This window comes from Lepus europaeus, chromosome 7 (genome assembly GCF_033115175.1).
Source record: "Lepus europaeus isolate LE1 chromosome 7, mLepTim1.pri, whole genome shotgun sequence".
NCBI lineage: Eukaryota > Metazoa > Chordata > Mammalia > Lagomorpha > Leporidae > Lepus > Lepus europaeus.
This window is the reverse complement of record NC_084833.1, coordinates 92,478,194-92,498,721: the sequence shown is the minus strand read 5'-3', so window position 1 is coordinate 92,498,721 and position 20,528 is coordinate 92,478,194. Positions and strand designations below refer to the sequence as shown.

Genomic DNA, 20,528 nt, shown 5'->3' with positions numbered 1-20,528 from the left:
TAGCTGATGTCTAAGATCTGTGAAAAAGCAAAATTCAAATTCAGAAAGACAGCAAAAGAGGAAAGAGGTAATATAACATTTTGTACACCTGGGTGAAATAATGGAAATTAAATTAAACTAATGGATCTTAGATATAATCTGAAACATCCTCGCTGCCCTGTCATGTTCAGATTTGGAGACTGAAGTGGGAATGGAAAGGGCAGCCCCTCTGCCTGGATCTGTAGCACTTGGCTTGTCTCACTCCCAGGAGCCTTAGACCACTGTTCCCTTTCTGATGGGAGCACTGGCAGCCTTGGTTGCTGCTCAGGCTCTGTCTGGCTCCCTGCTCTGCTGGGCTGCCTAATCAGTTGTCTTTGACTAGAAACTCAGTATCCCCAGCAGAGCATCTGTAATCGTGCTTTGAGGTCATTTGCATCCAGACAGAAGAACCTTTTAGTTATAGTTCTACACTGAGTGTCTCAGTGGTTTCATTCCCCTGATAAGTAGGGCAGCTGAATTCCACAGCACTCACCCTGGGCCATGGTTCTTAGTCACATCAGTGAATTCCTGCATAAAACTGACAGTATTGTAAATCTTTTCACTCAGATAAGAAATGGAGGAGGTAACCAGCACTTGTCAGTAAAACAGTCACACAATGTGAGTAGTTTCAAGGAGAATAAGGCATATGTACATTTCCCTGTTTATTGAGGGCACTCTAGGATTTAGCTAAATTCCAACAGCGAGGGCATGCTCTAATATGGCTTGAAAATATCCTGTAAATAACGATGTCATCATTCATCACCGCACCCTGGTCCAGCATCCACCAGGGAAGCCAGATCCAGCCCTGGCAATGTTGGTTTTCTCCTTCCAGCTAATGGGTTACCTGTTGTCCCTCTTTGCTTGATGTAGCAGAGCCCATGGAGAAAAGGGGAAAAATCCTTCAATTCCAGTTTTGCCATTCACTGTTCACCTTGGGTACTTAATATCCACCCCAAATGGTAGGGAACAGCTAAATGCAGTCATGTGTAAGCTGCCTAGCGGAGGGATGAACTAAAGTAGTGACTCAATACTGTTACAGCCTTCCTTTCCCTCTCCACCTTCCCATATAGCTTGGTGCCTTCCTGTTAATTGCATCTCTTTATTCCTCTGTGCTAGACAAATACAGTCCATTATCACAGGCAGCAGACTTGGCGCTGTGCATCAGCGCTGTCCACAATCCCGGGAATGCATCGGCCAGCATCAGTATTTATCTCAAGGTGACACTTGTAATGGATGATTGCTGCATTTCTTAATCCATTTATGTAATCCTTCCTGCTTTGCTTGCAGTTATTTTCTGGCTTTAGCAGCAATAAAATGGTTCCTTTCCCAAGACAGAGTTTATTCAATTTAAATCTGGATTGATTATAGCTCAACTTATGACATGTCTTTACAAAGGAAGAAAAAAACAGCAATAAGTTATGCACAGTGATTATTTAGCATTTATACAGTCCCCACAGTGTCCTGGGCTCAGCACATAACTGTTGAAAATAAATCACTGCCCTTGAGAATCAAAGAGCAGTTGCACATATGAAAATGTACACCTGGCAGGACATCAAACCAGTTGCCATTTAATTTCCTGTGCAAGGGATCACCTGTCTATCTGAGCAGTCTTTTCTCAGCCTCAGTGAAATTAGCTGGCTCCATGAGGTTAGTGGGCTCCTGGCCCACACTGTACTTTCTTTCCCTTCACTTTACTGGCACTGTCCTTGGCCTTTGACCTCTATACCCAAAGGTCACTCCTCACTGCTTCTTAAGTAACTTTTTTTTAACAGCAAGGGAATTATTGCGCCTAGAATCCAGAGTAAGTATGGTGATACCTGTCTAATATTTGGGATACCTCCTGTGGTGGCCAGGCTGGTGCAGAAGGAGAGGATAGCAGAAATGGTGCATGCGAAAGGTCTTTCTTCTAGCTGCATTCTTGTGAGAAGATATTCCTGAATGTGCACACCAACCAGAAGATTCAGATGCAAATGAGTGATTGATTGGATGAATGTTGAGAACACTAATTAAAGTTTATGTGGGTCCAGTGCTGTGACTGATGTGGGTCCAGTGTTGTGGCATGGCAAGTAAAGACAATGCTTACAATGCTGACATCCTATATGGGCCCCGGGTTCGTGTCCCAGCTGCTCCACTTCCAATCCAGTCCCCTGCTAACATCAATTAAGGCTGCCTCAGTGCTGGCCGTTGTGGCCATTTGGAGAGCGAGTCAGCAGATGGAGAAGGATCTCTCTCTCTCACAAACACATACACATTCACTCTACCTTTCAAATAGATAAAATGAATCTTGTTTTAAAAAAGTAATTTATGTACCAATAAGTTTAATTCAATTAAATATTCATAGCATATTTGAAAATAGTGTAATGCTATTAACTCATTGAAGTCCCACTAGCCCTACTCCTTGACAAACATTTATTTAGAGTAATGGGGAAGAGAAAGAAATAGAGGGGAAAAGATCTTTTCTTTTCTTTTCTTTTTTATTTGACAGAGTTAGACAGTGAGAGAGAGAGACAGAGAGAAAGGTCTTCCTTCCGTTGGTTCACCCCTACAAATGGCCGCTATGGCTAGCACTGCACGGATCTGAAGCCAGGAGCCAGGTGCTTCCTCCTGGTATCCCATGCGGGTGCAGGAGCCCAAGCACTTGGGCCATCCTCCACTGCACTCCCAGTCCACAGCAGAGAGTTGGACTGAAAGAGGAGCAGCCTGGACTAGAATCTGGAGCCCATATGGGATGCGGGCACAGCAGGCAGAGGATTAACCAAGTGAGCTGTTGACCATTTGGATTTAAATGTAAGAGTTGGGGGTATGGGATCAAGATGAATAATAATAGTGAACATCAACTCAGTTCCCAATGCATTTCATTCAATCCTTCAGACTTACATGTTATTGTGAAGAAGCAGAGGCTCAGAGCTACTAAATAACTTTCCTAAAAGAAGGCACAATCCCCACGTGAAGGCAGCTGACGCTTTCCTGCTTCACCATTGGGCTATACTGCCCTATGGGGCCCAGTATTCAAATATGCACATATTCACATCAACGAAAAAATACCATTTCCTTTATCACGTTGGTTGACTTTGAGGTTAAAATAAAGCAAACTTCTTTCTTCTTCACATCAACTTGGATAAGTTTCATTGTCAGGTACATACATTGGGGTGATTGTCCTTAATAAATTCTCTATATGATTAATTATATTTAAATGACTTAGAATTAAGATTTGTTTGTAGTCAAGAAGAAATTGTTTTAATTTTTAAAGATAAAAAGCAGTTATTTTAAATCGCTTAATGTTTCATTTTCTTTCCTCAGTTTTTGTTTTTGTTTTTTTTTTTTTTTGCATTAAAAAAGTTGTAAAGAAATATCAGCCAAGACAGGTTTTAGCCACTGTTTTCATTCTGTTTTTGTGGTTATTCTTGAAGGGCAGATGGGATCAAAAGAGAAATTAGGTTTTCCACCTTAGGTGACCAATAATTAAGATCTCAAGGACAGATTAAATCCCGGGGTTAAGGTTATCCTCAGAGCGTCTTCCCACCGCCTTCTCAGAAGCACATGCTGAGTAGCGGTGCTTGCACAATGTGTCTGTTTGCTTACACGATGTGTGTATTTGCTTACAGTTGACCTGGACAGGCTCAATGATGATGCCAAACGTTACAGTTGCACTCCCAGGAATTACTCAGTCAATTTAAGAGAGGAGCTGAAGCTGACCAACGTGGTCTTCTTTCCGCGTTGCCTCCTTGTACAGCGCTGTGGGGGAAATTGTGGCTGTGGAACTGTCAACTGGAAGTCCTGCACATGCAGTTCAGGGAAAACTGTGAAAAAATATCACGAGGTATGTCATTCTCAAATTCTTATGCTGCATTGAGCCCTTTGTAGCTAGATCAGTCATGCAATCCCTGGAGTACTGGAAGACAAGGCCATCACGCACAGTTGTTCAGATTATTCAAGGCACAAGAGGACCCAGGTAGGATGATTGGTAGCTGAAATTCAACCTGTATCCTAGTGATGGGAAATTGCATCTTTTCTATTTCTCACACTATTGTATGTGAACCTACAACAGTCTTAGAATGCATGGGAAATGTGCATTATGAGAAAAACTATGCATGAATTTCAAACCTCTTTTACCCCAAAATAAACTTATCTTTCCATTTTCCAAGAACTTTTTGAAGTGTATGTAATCAAATGTATGGTACAGTAATTTCAGTTTATTTGATCTTCTTGTAGAAATGTTGTGGTATTCTTTTATAGGATATGACTGAAAATATAGGTTGTATTAGCAATGCTGAAAGTCCGATTCTAATTCAATAAAGCCATTAAAAATAAAAAAACAATAAAGATAGAAAAATATAAATTGCCAGAGATTTTCATTTTCTAACTTGAAAGTATTTTCCTTCTGGAAATGCTTATGTTTCCTAAATACTACTAAGTGCTACCAGGGGAATTTGCTATTGATTATACAAAATAAATATAAAGGTATAAGAGAAACAAAAATTAAAGGAGATCTACTAGTAACCCATAAGCAAAATAAGAGCAAAATTCCATGAACATTTACTGAGTGCCAAACTGTATGTGAGTATTCATTCTTGGACTTAACAGTTTTTAAATCTGTAAGGGCTATGTGCTATTTTATTTCTTATTAGATATGTGGACAGACTGAAGCCCGAGGTGAGTATTTGGTGTAGCTGGGAAGTAAGTGGGCATCACATAACAGAGTGCCTGGGTTTGAATCCAGATTCTGCTTCCGATTCTACCTTCCTTACAGTGGACACGCTGGAAAGCAGCAGGTGATGACCCAAGGAGTTTTATCCCTGCCACCATGTGAGAGACCCAAATTGAGTTACCAGTGCCTGGTTTTGACCCAGCTCAGTCCTGGCCACTATAAGCATTTGGGGAGTGAACTAGTAGATGGGATGGGAGCTCTGTCTCTGGCTCACTCACTCTTGCTGTCTTCCCATTTCTTGAATAAATAGCATAAATAGATACATTTTTAAAAACTGAGGCCTGTGAGGATCACTAAGTTGACCAGTGTGACACTGTCCTTAAGTCACAGAGCCAGAGACAACTCTCATCGTCTGGTTCTGGAGTCTGTGTTCTTATCACAAGTAGTACTGTTCGTCCCTATTTGAATATAGAACACTTTATGGAAGTAAAAGACAGGATAGTCTTTTTTTTAAAAGATTTATTTTATTTATTTGAAAGAGTTACAGAGAGAGGTAGATATATATATAGAGAGAGGTCTTCCATCCGATGGTTCACTCCCCAGATGGCCGCAACGGCCAGAGCTGTGCCAACCCTAAGCCAGGAGCCAGGAGCAGGGTACAGGGGCCCAAGGGCTTGGGCCATCTTCTGCTTTCCCAGGTCATAGCAGAGAGTTGGATTGGAAGAGGAGCAGCCGGGACTAGAACCTGCACCCACATGGGATGCTGGTGCTTCAGACCAGGACTTTAACCCATTGCACCATAGTGCCGGCCCCTAGACAGGATAGTCTTAAGAGGAGTTGGAACTTCTCCTGACATTGACAGCATTTGTAATTACATCCTAATTGTGGGAGGCATTTGCCAATCATTAAATTTTATAGACTCCATTTTCCTGTATGTAAAATGGAAGTTAGAAATTATATCAGATAAGCTCTTCCTTGGTTTTCCTGTGGATAAATAAAAGAATGCATGCAAAATAAGTTTTATAAGATGTGAACCATCATACTGAAATGTGTTTTAAAATATAAGCTAAATATGAATCATGCATTATTGTCTGAATATTTATTTGAGTTGCTTTTCATCAGTGTCCACCAAAAGAATATTTATTTCTCTCTAAGTGAAGTCTCCAGCTCTAGAAAACTGGTTTTTGGAGGGTCTTTTTGTTTTTGTTATTTGTTCTGCTTTTATTCTGAAAACAATGTAACAATAATAGTTGTATTCTGGGCTAAATGAAAATGAGCACGTCATAACTGATATTTTCAACTTGGGAAGTATAGGAGGTCATGCCACAATGACTATGCCTACCTTAGACAAGGGAAGCACATTATTTTAGCCTACTTAGAGCATATTTTCTTAGTCATAAGAACTGTTTACTCCACCCACTGTTTTCAAAGGGAAAAAAAATGTTCTCGTATCTGGAGAATGTGGTACTCTGTGCTCATTGTGTTTTATTTTTGTACGAACCGATGACCTCTAGATCGGATGTTGCCCTTCACTTCTAAGAACGTGGATTTTGTAACATTCAGTCGTACGCTGAACACAGAATACAATAATCAGGTTAGAGCTAAAATAATCCAGGATGTGACAAGATCTCTACACTGTAATAACTGTGAGAAAGAACATTCAAGTTCAGGCCTTTGATGTCTTTGTAGACTGCTTTATTTTTATCTTAACTCTCTGTTCAGATTGAAGTTTCAGTTTGCCTTTCAAAATTCCTTATTGTGGAAACAGCGGAGTTAATCATATACTCAAAAGGACGGTTGCCTCCCAGACAGTTAACACTGAAGAACCTGGAAGGATCCAGTTACCATTCTTTTCATTCCTTTCTCATCTCTGTACACAATAACAGTCACCTGTATGTTTCTGTTCACAGTATCTAGAAGGGAAGACCCTTGATCTCTCTGTTCAGTAATAAGTAGATCTAAAATGTTAATATTCTTTTGAAAACGCACTCTATAGCATCTCTTTAAGGCAGGTGTCATAATATTTTTACTTTCTCTGCAAAATCACTGCCAAGTGCTAGACTAAAGGACAAAACAGCATCAATCACTCAGCAACTGCATACCTGGAACAAACAATCCTGTCATATTCTCCCAGGCTCCTAACACACCCTTGAAAGGTGTCACAAATATCACTGTCAAGTGCCCGGTGGAAAATAGCTGAAGGCTTGTTCCTCTTCTAGAAGTGGTGTTGTCTGAGCTTTGTCTCATTAGGGACACATCCTAGTCCTTTGTTTGACAAGGCTCCTACCCATGCCCAGGTTTTTAGTAATACACATTTTTCCATAAGCCGTTGAAGACCCCTCATATTCATGGGTTTCAAAAAAATTCTTGCACCATAAGACTCCATTTTATGTGAACTTTTTGAAGCACTCACATGTTAATTCTTTGTATTCTTACCTTGGAGAAATGAAGAGACCAATTTCCACATCTCATAATTGCAAACTGATGTTCAATGAGTTTCTTGGAGAAATGAGCACCCTTTAAGGGGGTAAAGAGAACTCGTCACATAGCCTGTGTGATTCTCCACAAATATTTCAATGCTCAATATCTAGGAAATAAAATCTGTGAAATTAGAAAGCTCCTAATGAAGCTACTACTATTGCTCTTTGCACAGGCTATGTCACTTCTTCTGTAGGGGTTTGAGCAGTCTCCACCATGCAATAAGATGTGACCATCTCAATTATTTCATACTGTGAAATAAACTGAAAATATGTTATTATAAAAAAAGAAGGAATAAGAAAGGAAGGAGGAGGGAGGGTGGGAGCGTGGGAGGGTATGGTAGGAAGTATCACTATGCTCTTGAATCTGGAAATATGAAATAAATGAAATTCGTTCACCTTAAAAAACATAAGCTGGGGCCAGTGCTGTGGTGTAGCAGGTAAAGGCACTGACTGCAATGCTGACATCCTATATAGATGCCAGTTTGTGTCCCAGATGCTCTACTTCTGATCCAACTCCCTGCTAATGCAACTGGGAGAAGCAGTGAAAAATGGCCCAAGTGTTTGGGCCCCTGCACCCATGTGGGAGACCTGGGAAAAGCTCCTGGCTCCTGGCTCCTGGCTCCTGGCTTTGGCCTGGCCCAACACTGGCCATTGTAGTCATCTGGATGGAAGATCCTCTCCCTATGTGTTTCTCCCTCTCTCTCTATGACTCTGACCTCCAAATAATAAATCTTTTTAAAACTTTTTAAAAAAATATTGAGAGAGACACTGTTAAGGCATTCTACCTGTTTTCTAATAGCCATTCTATGCCTCTTGGAGCAAGTGGGTTTAGAAGTGCAAGTGGAAACATCACTTCCCTCCCACCTGTCCTGGGTTTATGATGGAGGCCTCTATAACAAAAGACAAATTAACAGAAGAAAAGCATACAGATTTATTTAAGTTGTACATGGCTTGGGAGCCTGTTTAACCTGATTTTTAAATAATAGATTTGATGAAGAGTGACTACTCATTGGCCAGCGCCACGGCTCACTAGGCTAATCCTCTGCCTGCGGCACCGGCACACTGGGTTCTAGTCCTGGTCGGGGCGCCAGATTCTGTCCCGGTTGCCCCTCTTCCAGGCCAGCTCTCTGCTGTGGCCCGGGAGTGCAGTGGAGGATGGCCCAAGTGCTTGGGCCCTGCACCCCATGGGAGACCAGGAGGAACATCTGGCTTCTGGCTTCTGGCTTCGGATCAGCGCAGTGTGCCGGCTGCAGCGCGCCAGCCGCAGCGGCCATTGGAGGGTGAACCAACAGCAAAAGGAAGACCTTTCTCTCTGACTCTCTCTCTCACTGTCCACTCTGCCTGTCAAAAGAAAAAAAAGAGTGACTAGTCATGCAGAAATAAGATAGGGTGAGGGGTACAACTCTGGTGATAATGAACTGAGGGACATTCAGCGAAGCCTGTTTGTTCCATTTCCTCTCTGTTTTTCCTCTAGCAGTAAGGATGTTCCTCTTCTCTGGATGTCGGCAGCCGTCCCTCACATGGAGGTCTCTGAGCTGTCCTAGGGGAAGTCAAAGCCTTTTCCTGGGCTTTATGACCTACTTCATGGGAGAGGGTGGAGGGGAAGTGGAGAGTGGCTTTCCTGCTTCTGCCATTTTTCTACATTGCTTCACATTGAAATATTTTGGGATAGGGTATCCTGATCCTCATCATAGGATATAAAGTTATTTTTGCGTGATTTTTAAAAGGAGATGATTTTAGAAAACTCATTGTCTAGACAACAGCACTGATATTTCAATTATCTTCTCTTCGTAATGCATTATGAAGGAACAATATATTCTCTAGAATATGGTGACTTTTGTCATTAATACATACTGTTCTTCATCATTTCATCTCTTGTCCACATCTATATGATCAGTAACCAAAAAGTCAGGAAGCAGCAGAGAGAGAAAGATAGACTTTAGTTTTGTGTCTGTCCTTACTCTTATGATTTTAACAAGATATTGACATAACCCCCTATACTCTCCAGGAGAACTTTCTAAAGTCACGAGAATGTTCTGTGTCTTCACTATCTAATGTGGTAATCACCAGCAACATGCTGCCTAGTAGCATGGCTACTACTAGTAGTGGCTATCGGGCCCTTGAACGATTCATAACACAAAGTGAGGCTGAATTTTTAAATTTTATTTAATATTAACTAATCAAAATCTAAATACCAAGGCAGGGCCAGTGGCTCCTATATTGGACAGCAGAACCTAGACCCATCTGTTATTGACACATTTATAGCATCTAGGACTATTCTTGTGTCTGGACAACATGAAAAAAAGAAAGTTCAGAGGATCATTTCTATTTTAATGTAGACTGTCATATAAAAAATTTACATTCTATTACCACTTAAGAGTTAGGAGATGTAAATATATATATATAATTAGTCATATAATGTTGAGTCTCGAACTTGAGATAAAAGAATAGTACTTGTAGCTTTTGTATGTTTGAAACATCTGTTATTGAAATAAATTTATTTGTCTGAAATTCCAAATTGAGAACAAGAGGTAAGAAATTATTTTCAAGGAGTCTATTCCCTGGCAAAAGCCAGGATTTGGGTTCTGATTATAACTAAACATAAGAAAAGCTTAGAAAATCTATTTTTTGATGCTTTTCTAGAAATAGCATTTCTAGAGCTCACAGAGACTCTCCCTACTACTATCCTTTTTTTACATGATGAGACAATGAGTCAGATTTTTCCTGCGTTTTCCCTAGAAAAAAGGACAAGAAAGTGAAAAAAATTAAAGAGCTGGGTGACAGGAGATTCTAGAGTTAAGTTGCCACTGAGGAGCAGCAACTTAAAACTCCCCCAGGCCTTCCCCTTTCCTCCCTAAAACCCCACAATAACCTACTCCCTGAATTCCAAGACAGACCTGAAAGTATGTGATAGCGATTATCACATTCTATCCTACCTCCAAATCTAATCTTACTGAAAATGTGTAAGGAGTATAAACAGATTGGTGCTTGAAGGGCTAGATAAATGCAAAATACTAAAGAAAGAAATAAAATAAAGCTATAAACTAGAACTTTTAACATTTGTAGACTGCTTATTAAATAGTTCACTCACTCTTCTAGACAATGGCAGTGATAACACCTGTGCTGCTTACCACATGGGGCTACCGGGTGACAATGCATCTGAAGACAGTGAGACACTTTATCTGAGATTATGGTCTGGCCTTCTCAGTTATGTCTACACTTCAGTTAGGAAGACTCACTTACTATGTGAGTGAAGTTGCCATTAAGAAAAGAAGTACACATCCTTCCCCTTCTCAATCTGGCTTCATATCACACCTTTTTGCCAAAGCTTGGCAAACCTGCCATGGGGTAAAGATACTCCCCAGGCAGACAAGGCCCCTGGTGTTGTGAATAATACCCAATGTCAATAAAATCTGGGTCCCACTAGGTTTCTATTATGTTTTCTGCCAATGATCCTCTGAACAGGAAGTCATTAATCCTCTATAGGACTGTAAAAGCTGTTTAACTATTTAAATCTATAAAGTAGGTCTGCAGCTAAATACACCTTATGATAACCCCAGAGTGTGCAAGGACAGCTTCTGCTAGAAGTAACTATACAGGGTGCCCTTATGGTGTAGCAGGGTAAGCTACCAAGGCTGGCATCCAATGTCGGCACCAGTTCAAGTCCTGGTGGCCCCACTTCTGAACCAGCTCCTTTCTAATGGTTTGAGAAAGCAGCAGAAGATGGTCCAAGTGTCTGAGCCCCTGCCACCCATGAGGGAGACCCGGATGAAGCGCCTAGCTTCAGCTTGGCCCAGCCTTGTGTGGAGCAGCCATTTCAGGAGTAAACTAATAGATGAAGTTTTTCTCTCCCTCTCTCTCTCTTCCCCTCCCTCCCTCCCTCCCTGTCTCCTCCTCTTCCTCCTCCTCTCTCCCTGTCTCTCCTTCCCTCTTTCTCTCTAACTCTGCTTTTCAATTTAAAAAAAAAAAATCTTCAAAAAATGAAGTAAATATCCACAGATGTCAGTGCTGCATTTTATAAACCTTCTCTATGAGGCAGCCTTTTCTCACCTTCATATTTAACTTCTTTTTTTTAAAGATTTATTTATTTATTTGAAAGTCAGAGTTACACATAGAGAGGAGAGGCAGAGAGAGAGAGAGAGAGAGAGAGATCTTCCATCCGATGGTTCACTCCCCAGATGGAGGCAACGGCTGAAGCTGCGCTGATCCGAAGCCAGGAGCTAGGAGCTTCCTCCCAATCTCCCACATAGGTGCAGGGGCCCAAGGACTTGGGCTATCTGCCACTGCTTTCCCAGGCCATAGCAGAAAGCTGGATCGGAAGTGGGGCAGCGGGGTCTCGAACCAGCACCCGTATGGGATGCCGGCGCTTCAGGCCAGGGCTTCAACCCACTGTGCCACAGCGCCGGCCCCCATATTTAACTTCTTAGCTCAATGTGCTGAACAGTTTGTCGTGTGTGTACTTTTTTAGTGAGTACTGTGTCTCTTGATTTGATATAAAGTACTTCTGTTACAACACTTGGCCTTTATCTACTGCGATGATTGCCCGCAGTTGATGAATTATACAGGTATAATACATTACCCTGTCTCAAAAAGTTTTACTTATAGATTTCAGAATAATTCACCACAATTCCTTAAAATCTTGATTCTACACACATTTTCCATAAAATCTGTATACATGAAAGAAGTTAAAAGAGGGGAAAAATAGTCTTTTGCTGTTTTTGTTTTCTAAGTAATTGTGTTGAATACTGCTTGCTTTACAAGTTAGGTGGAATCTTAAATAAACTCTTCATGATTCAGGTTTATACAATGCATTTCTCCTAAAATATGTACTTGTGTTCCTTTGTCAGCCATTAATTTGGGAACAGTTACAAGGCCTTAACAACCTTTTTTTATTTTCCCAATAAACAAGCACCCGACTCAGCAGCTACAGCTTTTCTGCCTGGTATTGTTTTATTAGTGTAATAGCTTTATAACAATGATTCATTCAGTGGTTTATTGGCAACAAGGCGAGTAACTGTAGTGAAATATCTTTTGTAATGTGGTAATTTGCAAAACTGAGCACCCTTGATTCTGTATAGTGGCATAAAAACCATCAGCTGGCTCAGTCACTCTCCATTTAGTAGCTGTCAGCCATTCCTGGCTTCATGTGGTTTCCCAGGGACTGGAGAGGAGTCAGTACCATTTTATCCCATAGATGCTGAGAAATGGCTGGCTGCCCCTCAGAGGAATTTTATTTCTGTGCATGTCCTTGCAGCTGTGAATCACAGCTTGGAAAATAGGAAAGTGTTTCGTGACGGTACCTATTAGCAAGTTTCTCTCCACTGTGATAATTAGTTCAGTGGTTCCTTCCCTTTAAAGGTGACCAGATAACCCATAACCAGCCGGTTTGCTTTCTTTCATAAAGGCTTTTCATTTTTCTTTTAACTTTCCCTGCTCCTTCAAATCAGCCTTGCTTTCTTCCTCCTCTCAATACTGTGTACCACAACCTAAGACGCTTACATGGTCTGAAAGCTTTGAACATCAGTGCTGTGATCAGCCGGTAAAGCAGTCCAATTTCCACTTTGTTCAAACAGTGCCTTCCTGTCTTGTCTGGGAAAAGTGTCTGCCAATTCATTTTTCTCTTCTTATCAGCAAAACACATATATACTCTGCTTGTGTTGCCTAATATAAAACACAGGGAAAATCCCCAAACAATCAGAAGACCAGTTAGAAAAACCGCCCAGGCTTCTGCTCCCATCCCAAAGCACTCACTTTTGTTTGGCATCAAATGAGAAAGCAAATCAATGGAATGCTGATGTTACAGGTGCTATTTATTGCAAATCTCTATGCCTTGATAAGAGTCTTCATTAAATAAAGAATATTATCACATGCTCACCTTGCTAGGAATCATCGTCTTCCCATGCATTCCCCATCCCCATAATGTAGTGTACATGCATACACAGTCACAACTAATACATAGTGGAGAAATTCTTGGCAAAGCTACAGGTGTCCAATCCCCAACTCCTTCCAAAGCACAGTTACCAAATATGGCGCAGCTGGAATTGCCTATCTGTCAGGAGCATGGCTATCTGGTACTCAAAAATTATTTATCCTTTGCTTTATTTACTTTTTATGGGAAACCATTTTTTTTTAACTTTCTGTAGTTAACTGACAGAGAAAAGCATGGAAATAAGAAAAGGCAAATGTCATTGTAACTCTGCTCTCATTACTTTAAATTCTATTTCAAAATTGTGCAAGTAGTTGAGAGCATGGACTGAATGGTTTTGGCCTGTCTCTTATTTACTTGCCTATTTTGTTTTGCTGTACACTTGATGGAGGTTGAGATAGATGGGATGCAGAGAAGTGGCAAGAGGAACAAACTTCAAACCATTCCCATACTTCTGCATTGGCAACATTGCCCACCACATTCACCGCCATGTATTTCTTCAGCAGCTACTGTTTCGATGTACAAAGAAAAGCTTGGGTTTCATGTACAATGTCATGACCAAGGCCATGAAAGTTTCTGATTCTACCACTTACAAGCTCCATGATCATGGACAAGTAACTTGATCACTCTCTTTGTCTATAAACTACATTTAAAAGGCATTTATCTCACTGGGTTTCTTTTTTTTTCTTTTTTTCTTTTTTTCTTTTTTGGACAGGCAGAGTTAGACAGTGAGAGAGAGAGAGAGAGAGAGAGAGAGAGACAGAGAGAAAGGTCTTCCTTTTTTTTTCCATTGGTTTATCCCCCAAGTGGCCACTGCAGCCAGCACATTGTGGTCAGAACAGTGCCCCAATCCAAAGCCGGGAGCCAGGTGCTTCCTCCTGGTCTCCCATGGGGTGCAGGGTCCAAGGACCTGGACCATCCTCCACTGCACTCCCCAGATACAACAGAGAGCTGGACTGGAAGAGGAGCAGCTGGGACAGATTCCGGCGCCCCAACCGGGACTAGAACCCTTGGTGCTGGCACCGCAGGCGGAGGATTAGCCTAGTGAACCGCAGCGCTGGCCATTACTGAGTTTCAGTGAGTCCAGATAATTTGCCATTTGCTAGGCCACTTACAATAGTGTCTGGCATTTAATAAGCACTCAATAATGTTGGTGCTTTATCTTCTTTGTCCTCAGCACTCTTATAATCCAATTAATAAATATAATTTGTAATAAATCATGTGAAATTATATGATGCTTATCAGAAGTAGGGTAGAATTGCAGAAGCAAATGATAACAATAGTAGCATTTGGAGTGTCTTTACCAATGTAGAATACAGTTTCATCTCTCCTGTCATTACTCCTCTCAGAGTTTCTTCCCCCAGCTTTGCACTCCCAATTCTTTCAAAGCTTTGCTGCCTACGAGACTCCATGTCCCATTCCAGGCTCCCCAGCTCCAGTGGACATTGAACAGATGCAGTGATTTATTCCCGACTCACTGGAATCCCCATGGCACGGCATGCTTGAATTCCAAATGAGAAAAATTAGTCAGGCCCGCATGCATGAGCGCTGAGGACTCAGCATGTTTTTCTAGGAGATGATCTGAGGTTGCTTAAGACTTTAAACATTTATTGTGAGAAGGAGAAAATGACTAGAATAGAATCCATAAAAATTAGTGTGGGAGTGTCATGAAATGTTATGCAGAAATTAAAGCAAGATGCTCCTGCATTTAACCTTCATCTAGTGTCAAAATATATGAAGCAAAACCTATCAGGTTTCTGCTGTATTGTGCATGTGGGGCCAGATACACCTTTGAGACTCAAAAAATATTTCAGCTCTGTTAGAATCATTGGGCCACAGTATACCAGGAGCTGAAGAGAAAATCCTGGTCCCCAATCCAAGTTGCCAGAAGACCCTGTTCTTCTCCTCCTTTAGATCCCAAGTTACCTAATCTGTAACATGAGCATGATAGCCTCTTTGCAATGTGACATTGTTTTTCTGAGAGTAAAACCTTAATATCTGTGCAAATTCTTTGAAAATTAAAAAATGTAACACAATTGTATGATGGTGCCACAATGGAATTTGTGGCCTAACAGGAAAATAGAACAAAATCTGAAGTAAAAGCTAACAGGAACCTAAGATAATAAAGACAAGGAAACAGTTAAATTGTCTATTCAGTGTATGGGAAAACAAGTATGTAATTTTATCAAGTATTTATCTAAATGACAAACTTTGACTCAAAAATGTCATAACAAGGAGCAGAAGTTGGCTCTGTTTAAATTAGTGATTTAAGAAATTATACTTAAATGTAATAATTTTTTTTAAAAAAATTAAGGTTGGGACAGGCATTTGGCACATGGACTAAAACACTGCTTGGGATGCCTATATTCATATTAGAATGCCTGGGTTCCAATTTCAGCTCTACTTCTGATTCCAGCTTCCTGCTGTTGCACAGCCTCAAGGCAAAAGTGATGGCTTAAATTTTTGGGGCCCTGTCACCACAGGGGAGATCTGGATCGAGTTCCCAGTTCCCAGTCAGTCTGGCCCAGCCCCAGCTGTTGTGAGCATTTGCAACTGAAGCAGCAGATGGGAGATCTCTGGATGTCTCTGTCTGCCTATGCCAATTCATCTTTCAAATAAATAAAACAATATTTCCTTAAAAATGAAGGATATACTTATTGATTTAACAAATGTTATATTGATACCAGGTCCTAAAGTATAAAGACTGGGCCTTGATTGGTTTTGGATTGAAATACTATTGTATTTTAACAAATATGAAAGAACAGAAATGTATTTTCATTCTTTAAGATCACAAATGACCTTCTTAAGGCAAAAGGTCTTACCTCAACCCAACACTTAATACTGACATATCATTTTCATGATTTTATGCATTATCCTGTCTTTGTAAATAATATGGTCAGTATTATATTTATCTGTAGCACATACTTTAGTCAGAAGAATGTAATATTTGGGATAGCACTTTTCACAAAACAGGTCCACAGAAACCTATTAGAAATGCTTAAGGTACAACTGAAGGTCATCTTGGTATGGCAGGTACACAATGCAGAGGCATTCCTCTGTGATCAGTGGCCTTCTCCAATGCAGGGGATCAGTGTTTGTTGGCCAAGGTGTTCAGAGGTATGCCTTCTTTTTTTTAATTTTTTTTATTAAACTTTTATTTAATGAATATAAATTTCCAAAGTACAGCTTATGGGTTACAATGGCTTCCCCCCTCCCATAACTTCCCTCCCACCTGCAACCCTCCCCTTTCCCACTCCCTTTCCCCTTCTATTCACATAAAGATTCATTTTCAATTCTCTTTATATACAGAAGATCAGTTTAGTATATATTAGGTAAAGATTTCAACAGTTTGCCCATCTAGCAACATAAAGTGAAAAAACTACCATTGGAGTACTAATTATAGCATTAAATAACAATGTACAGCACATTAAAGACAGAGATCCTACATAATATTTTTAAAAATTAATTAATTTTCTATGCCATTTCCAATTAACACCAGGTTTTTTTTTTCATTTCCAATTCTCTTTATATACAGAAGATCAATTCAGTATATAATTAGTAAAGACCTCATCAGTTTGTACCCACACAGAAACACAAAGTGTAAAAATACTGTTTCAGTACTAGTTATAGCATCACTTCACATTAGACAACACATTAAGGACAGATCCCACATGGGATGTAAGTACACAGTGACTCCTGTTGCTGACTTAACAATTTGACACTCCTGTTCATGGCGTCAGTAATCTCCCTAGGCTCTAGTCATGAGTTGCCAGCCTTTAGAGTTCGCTGACTTTGATCTTATTCCGATAGGGTCATAGTCAAAGTGGAAGTTCTCTCCTCCCTTCAGAGAAAGGTACCTCCTTCTTTGATGGCCCTGTTCTTTCCACTGGGATCTCACTCACAAAGATCATTCATTTAGGTCTTTTTTTTTTTTCCATGATATCTTGGCTTTCCATGCCTACTATACTCTCATGGGCTCTTCAGCCAGATGTATGCCTTCTAAAGTAAGCCCATAGCTGTAGTTGAATTCTCAATGGGTTAAGTATTTGTTATTATAAAAAGGCATAAGGAAGTGGCACCATGTTGTAGCAAATTCTAAGAGCTTTCTAACAGGTAATATGTTTTTTGTCATAGGTATTAAAGTTTGAGCCTGGCCATTTCAAGAGGAGGAACAGAGCTAAGAACATGGCTCTTGTTGACATCCAGTTGGATCACCATGAACGGTGTGACTGTATCTGCAGCTCAAGACCACCTCGATAAAAGACTGTGCAAACACTTACATTAAGCATGCAAGAGCATTTAGTTTAAGGAGGGTGTGGTAAGAGATCCTTTTCCCACCAGAAACAGAACGTACTACTAGCATGCATTGCAATGAATACAAGTGGTGGCTGAATTTCAACCTAGCTTTGTTATTGCCATAGCACATAGAAAGGTTATGTCATCAACTTCTATATCCAAGAATTTAGGATTCCATTTAATGATAGTATATGAGGAGATATATATATATATATGAGGAGATATATATGTATATCTCCATATCTAGATGTAAATAGATCAGATGATTTATTCAGTATATATAACCAGGCACACCAGAGCTCATATATGGTTATTTAGAACCTTAGTCTTTTGACAAAATAAGGGGAATATCAAATATATATTTCTTTAAAAAATTCAGAAGATGGATTTGTTTATTTTTAGATTTTGAATTACTGAAAAATTTTGATTCTTTCTTTAGAAAAGTATCTTGGATATTAAAAACCAAAAGATGAGCTTTTCTTATGTACATGTCTTAGTTGATTATAAAACAGAAGAAAAACATGATTTCTGAGAAAAGGGCAAATACTTAATCATTTTTCCCAGGAGATGCAGTTACCTATGTAGATGATAATTACCTGTCTCCAAAACTGTGCCAAAATAATATAGGTGCTTTAGAAAGTAAGTCATTAAGTCTTCTTTTTATGTGTTTTGCTGATGTATGCTAATTCATTTAACACCTGTCTCAAAAATTGCTCAGAAGGTTTATTATTATAATCTTGCAAGAGACAATTTATAAGTTGTAGCCAAGTTTTGAATTGTTTTCTTTCCATAAACCCCTCCACAAGAGCAAACCCTTCCAAGAATGACATGGGGATTGTGTATGAGCCTTTCATAAAGGTATACATTGGCAGAATGAAGCAATTCAAACTTAAAAAAAAAAAGCAAACTTTAAAATGTTCACGTAACTGGAAATCAGAATGTCTGGTGGAATCCTTGTTCAGTAATGGATTCAAACTCTCTAAGCCATGCCAACACTTTTATGTATTTTGCCTTTGTGTCCCTGTCTCTTCAACATACAGTCGTGAATTTACAGCAGTGTTTTATACTTGGCAAGCCAGCATGGATTATTCATAGTCTAAAAGCTTTTGCATATTAATAAAACAACCAATTTTGCTGATGTAAATCCCTGATCATATCCTCAGTCACCATTCTGCTTCTCGTTCCTGAACCCAGTGAAATCAGATCTGGGGTCTCGGTGCTTTCCAAATCTATGGAGCTTGTTTTAGGAAGCCAGTTGTAACTTACGGGAGCACAAGTTTGGCTCTGTTCCCCCACTAGAAAATTGTTTTGCAATGGTTATTGATATTTAGAGTAAATCTTCCTCCCTGGCTCCTGTATGTCTATTTTAAATGAGACTGACCCCAGGAGCAGGAAATGATTCATTATTCTCTAAAGAAAGACACTTAAGAGAGAACACTGAAATCGAGATGGCCCAGGGACTGCTCAGGAGAGCTCTATTTTTTTTCCTGCCTTACAAGTAAAAAGGAGAGCTTATTGCTTCTGTGAGTCTAGGGCCCTACGGACTACAACCAGACACAGTGAGGCATATGTGACTGGACTACTTAAAGCCCAGTGTCAGAGGAGTGGCCTATTCAATATAATTAGATTGCTAACTACAATGCCCTAAACCCAAGTTCTCAAGTGTCCTTAAGGAGCTTGATTTGTCTCCTATTTTTGTAGTGAAAGACCTGTGCTTATTAAAGATATAACTTTTACTGCTCCCCTAAAAGTATACGGTGTTTTTACTCAGGGACTGATTGGAAAAATGTAAATACTCTATTGTTTAGTCTCCATAAAACCAGAGCACAGTCAGAAATAGCCAGGCAGACACCAACAATCAGGAGTCACTCTTCTCCTTCATGGCCACTGCAAGTTTTCTCTGAAATCCTTGGCTTCCTGTACCAACCTCAAAATGCGTGTTACATCATTCCAGTTTTTACGACTCACATCGTAACTGTAAATATGAAAAACTGGAGTGTTCCACCCAATTTTTAATAAACCTTTCAGGTTGCAATAACCCCACAATAGTTTTCAGTTAAAACCCTATCTGTATGTTTATTTATTACCTTAAATGTAAACAGGCATATTCAGTCACTTTACTTTTGCTTTCCTGAGTGTTTTATTAAAATTCCTCCCTTGGTTATCTGTTATCTATTGCACTTCCAACTTGTAGCCAGTAAATCTGTTTCATGGCCATCAAAGGAATAAAAAGCTTACCGTACAAATTACATTTCAAAACAAGCCCCAGTAAATCCACATGTCTGCATGGCTTACTCAATATGTTCTTACAGAATAAAACACTTCCATATATAACGATTTTATGTTTGTTTTTCACATTGGTAAAATGCAGCTTTTTAGGCTTCATAGCATTTTCTGTAAGCAAATGTAATATGCTTCCATGAAAAATAAATATTGCTTTTGAACAAAACCACTCCCTTATTTATTACTAAATTGCAAATTTAAAGGCATACCAGATTACACACTTGCTTTCAGAAATGTATGCAACGGTTTGGAGTGATTGGGTGATTTCTGAGTGCTTCATTTTATAATAGATGAAAGAGAAAACATCTGCTCTCAGCCTTATTCTGTCCCTGACCTGCAACTACACAGCGAACTGGGACTTGGGTTTTGTTTTCTTGCTCCTGTTGTTGCTTCTTATTTCACTTTTTTTGCTTGGGTCTTTTAATGAAATACACTCTTCTCTGACATTTCTTTAGTACCCTCCTACTGAAAACGGGATAGCAACTGTACAGTGTTGAATGAAACTTTGCCAACCTAATGGTTTTAGGTCGTTTGGGCCATGGGAATAGAGACATATATATTATGTATTCTGTGGCAAGAATCCACTTTACCATTGAAAATATCAGTCATGTGTAAATCAAAGTTGTGTGTAGGTGAGGCGAATCAAATAATTCTATGCATCATAGTTAATTTAGATAAATTTAAAATCATAATATGAAATATAAATTAGATTTTAATGCAAGTACATTAAACCTTTTATTTCATTTCCTTAAATATATGCTTGCCCAGTTTTCTTTAAAAATAATTCAACAGATGTCCAAGTTGTTCATATTCTCCTGGGGTCCACTGGTAGAGCATTACATTAAAATTCGTAGATTAGTACTCATGCCTGAAATCC

At 39.7% G+C, this 20,528-nt stretch overlaps 1 protein-coding gene across 2 annotated transcripts in view; it reads left to right on the top strand.

Annotated features, from left to right (window-relative positions):
* PDGFD (platelet derived growth factor D) overlaps nucleotides 1-19,817 on the top strand; it is a 265,927-nt gene extending 246,110 nt beyond the window's left edge. For both annotated transcript variants that reach the window (XM_062196942.1, XM_062196941.1), the window contains exons 6-7: nucleotides 3,624-3,838; nucleotides 17,207-19,817. In XM_062196942.1, coding sequence (XP_062052926.1) covers nucleotides 3,624-3,838; nucleotides 17,207-17,332 — 341 coding nt within the window. In that variant the 3' untranslated portion in view covers nucleotides 17,333-19,817. The remainder of the gene's footprint in view (nucleotides 1-3,623; nucleotides 3,839-17,206) is intronic.
* Nucleotides 19,818-20,528: the final 711 nt, after the last annotated feature.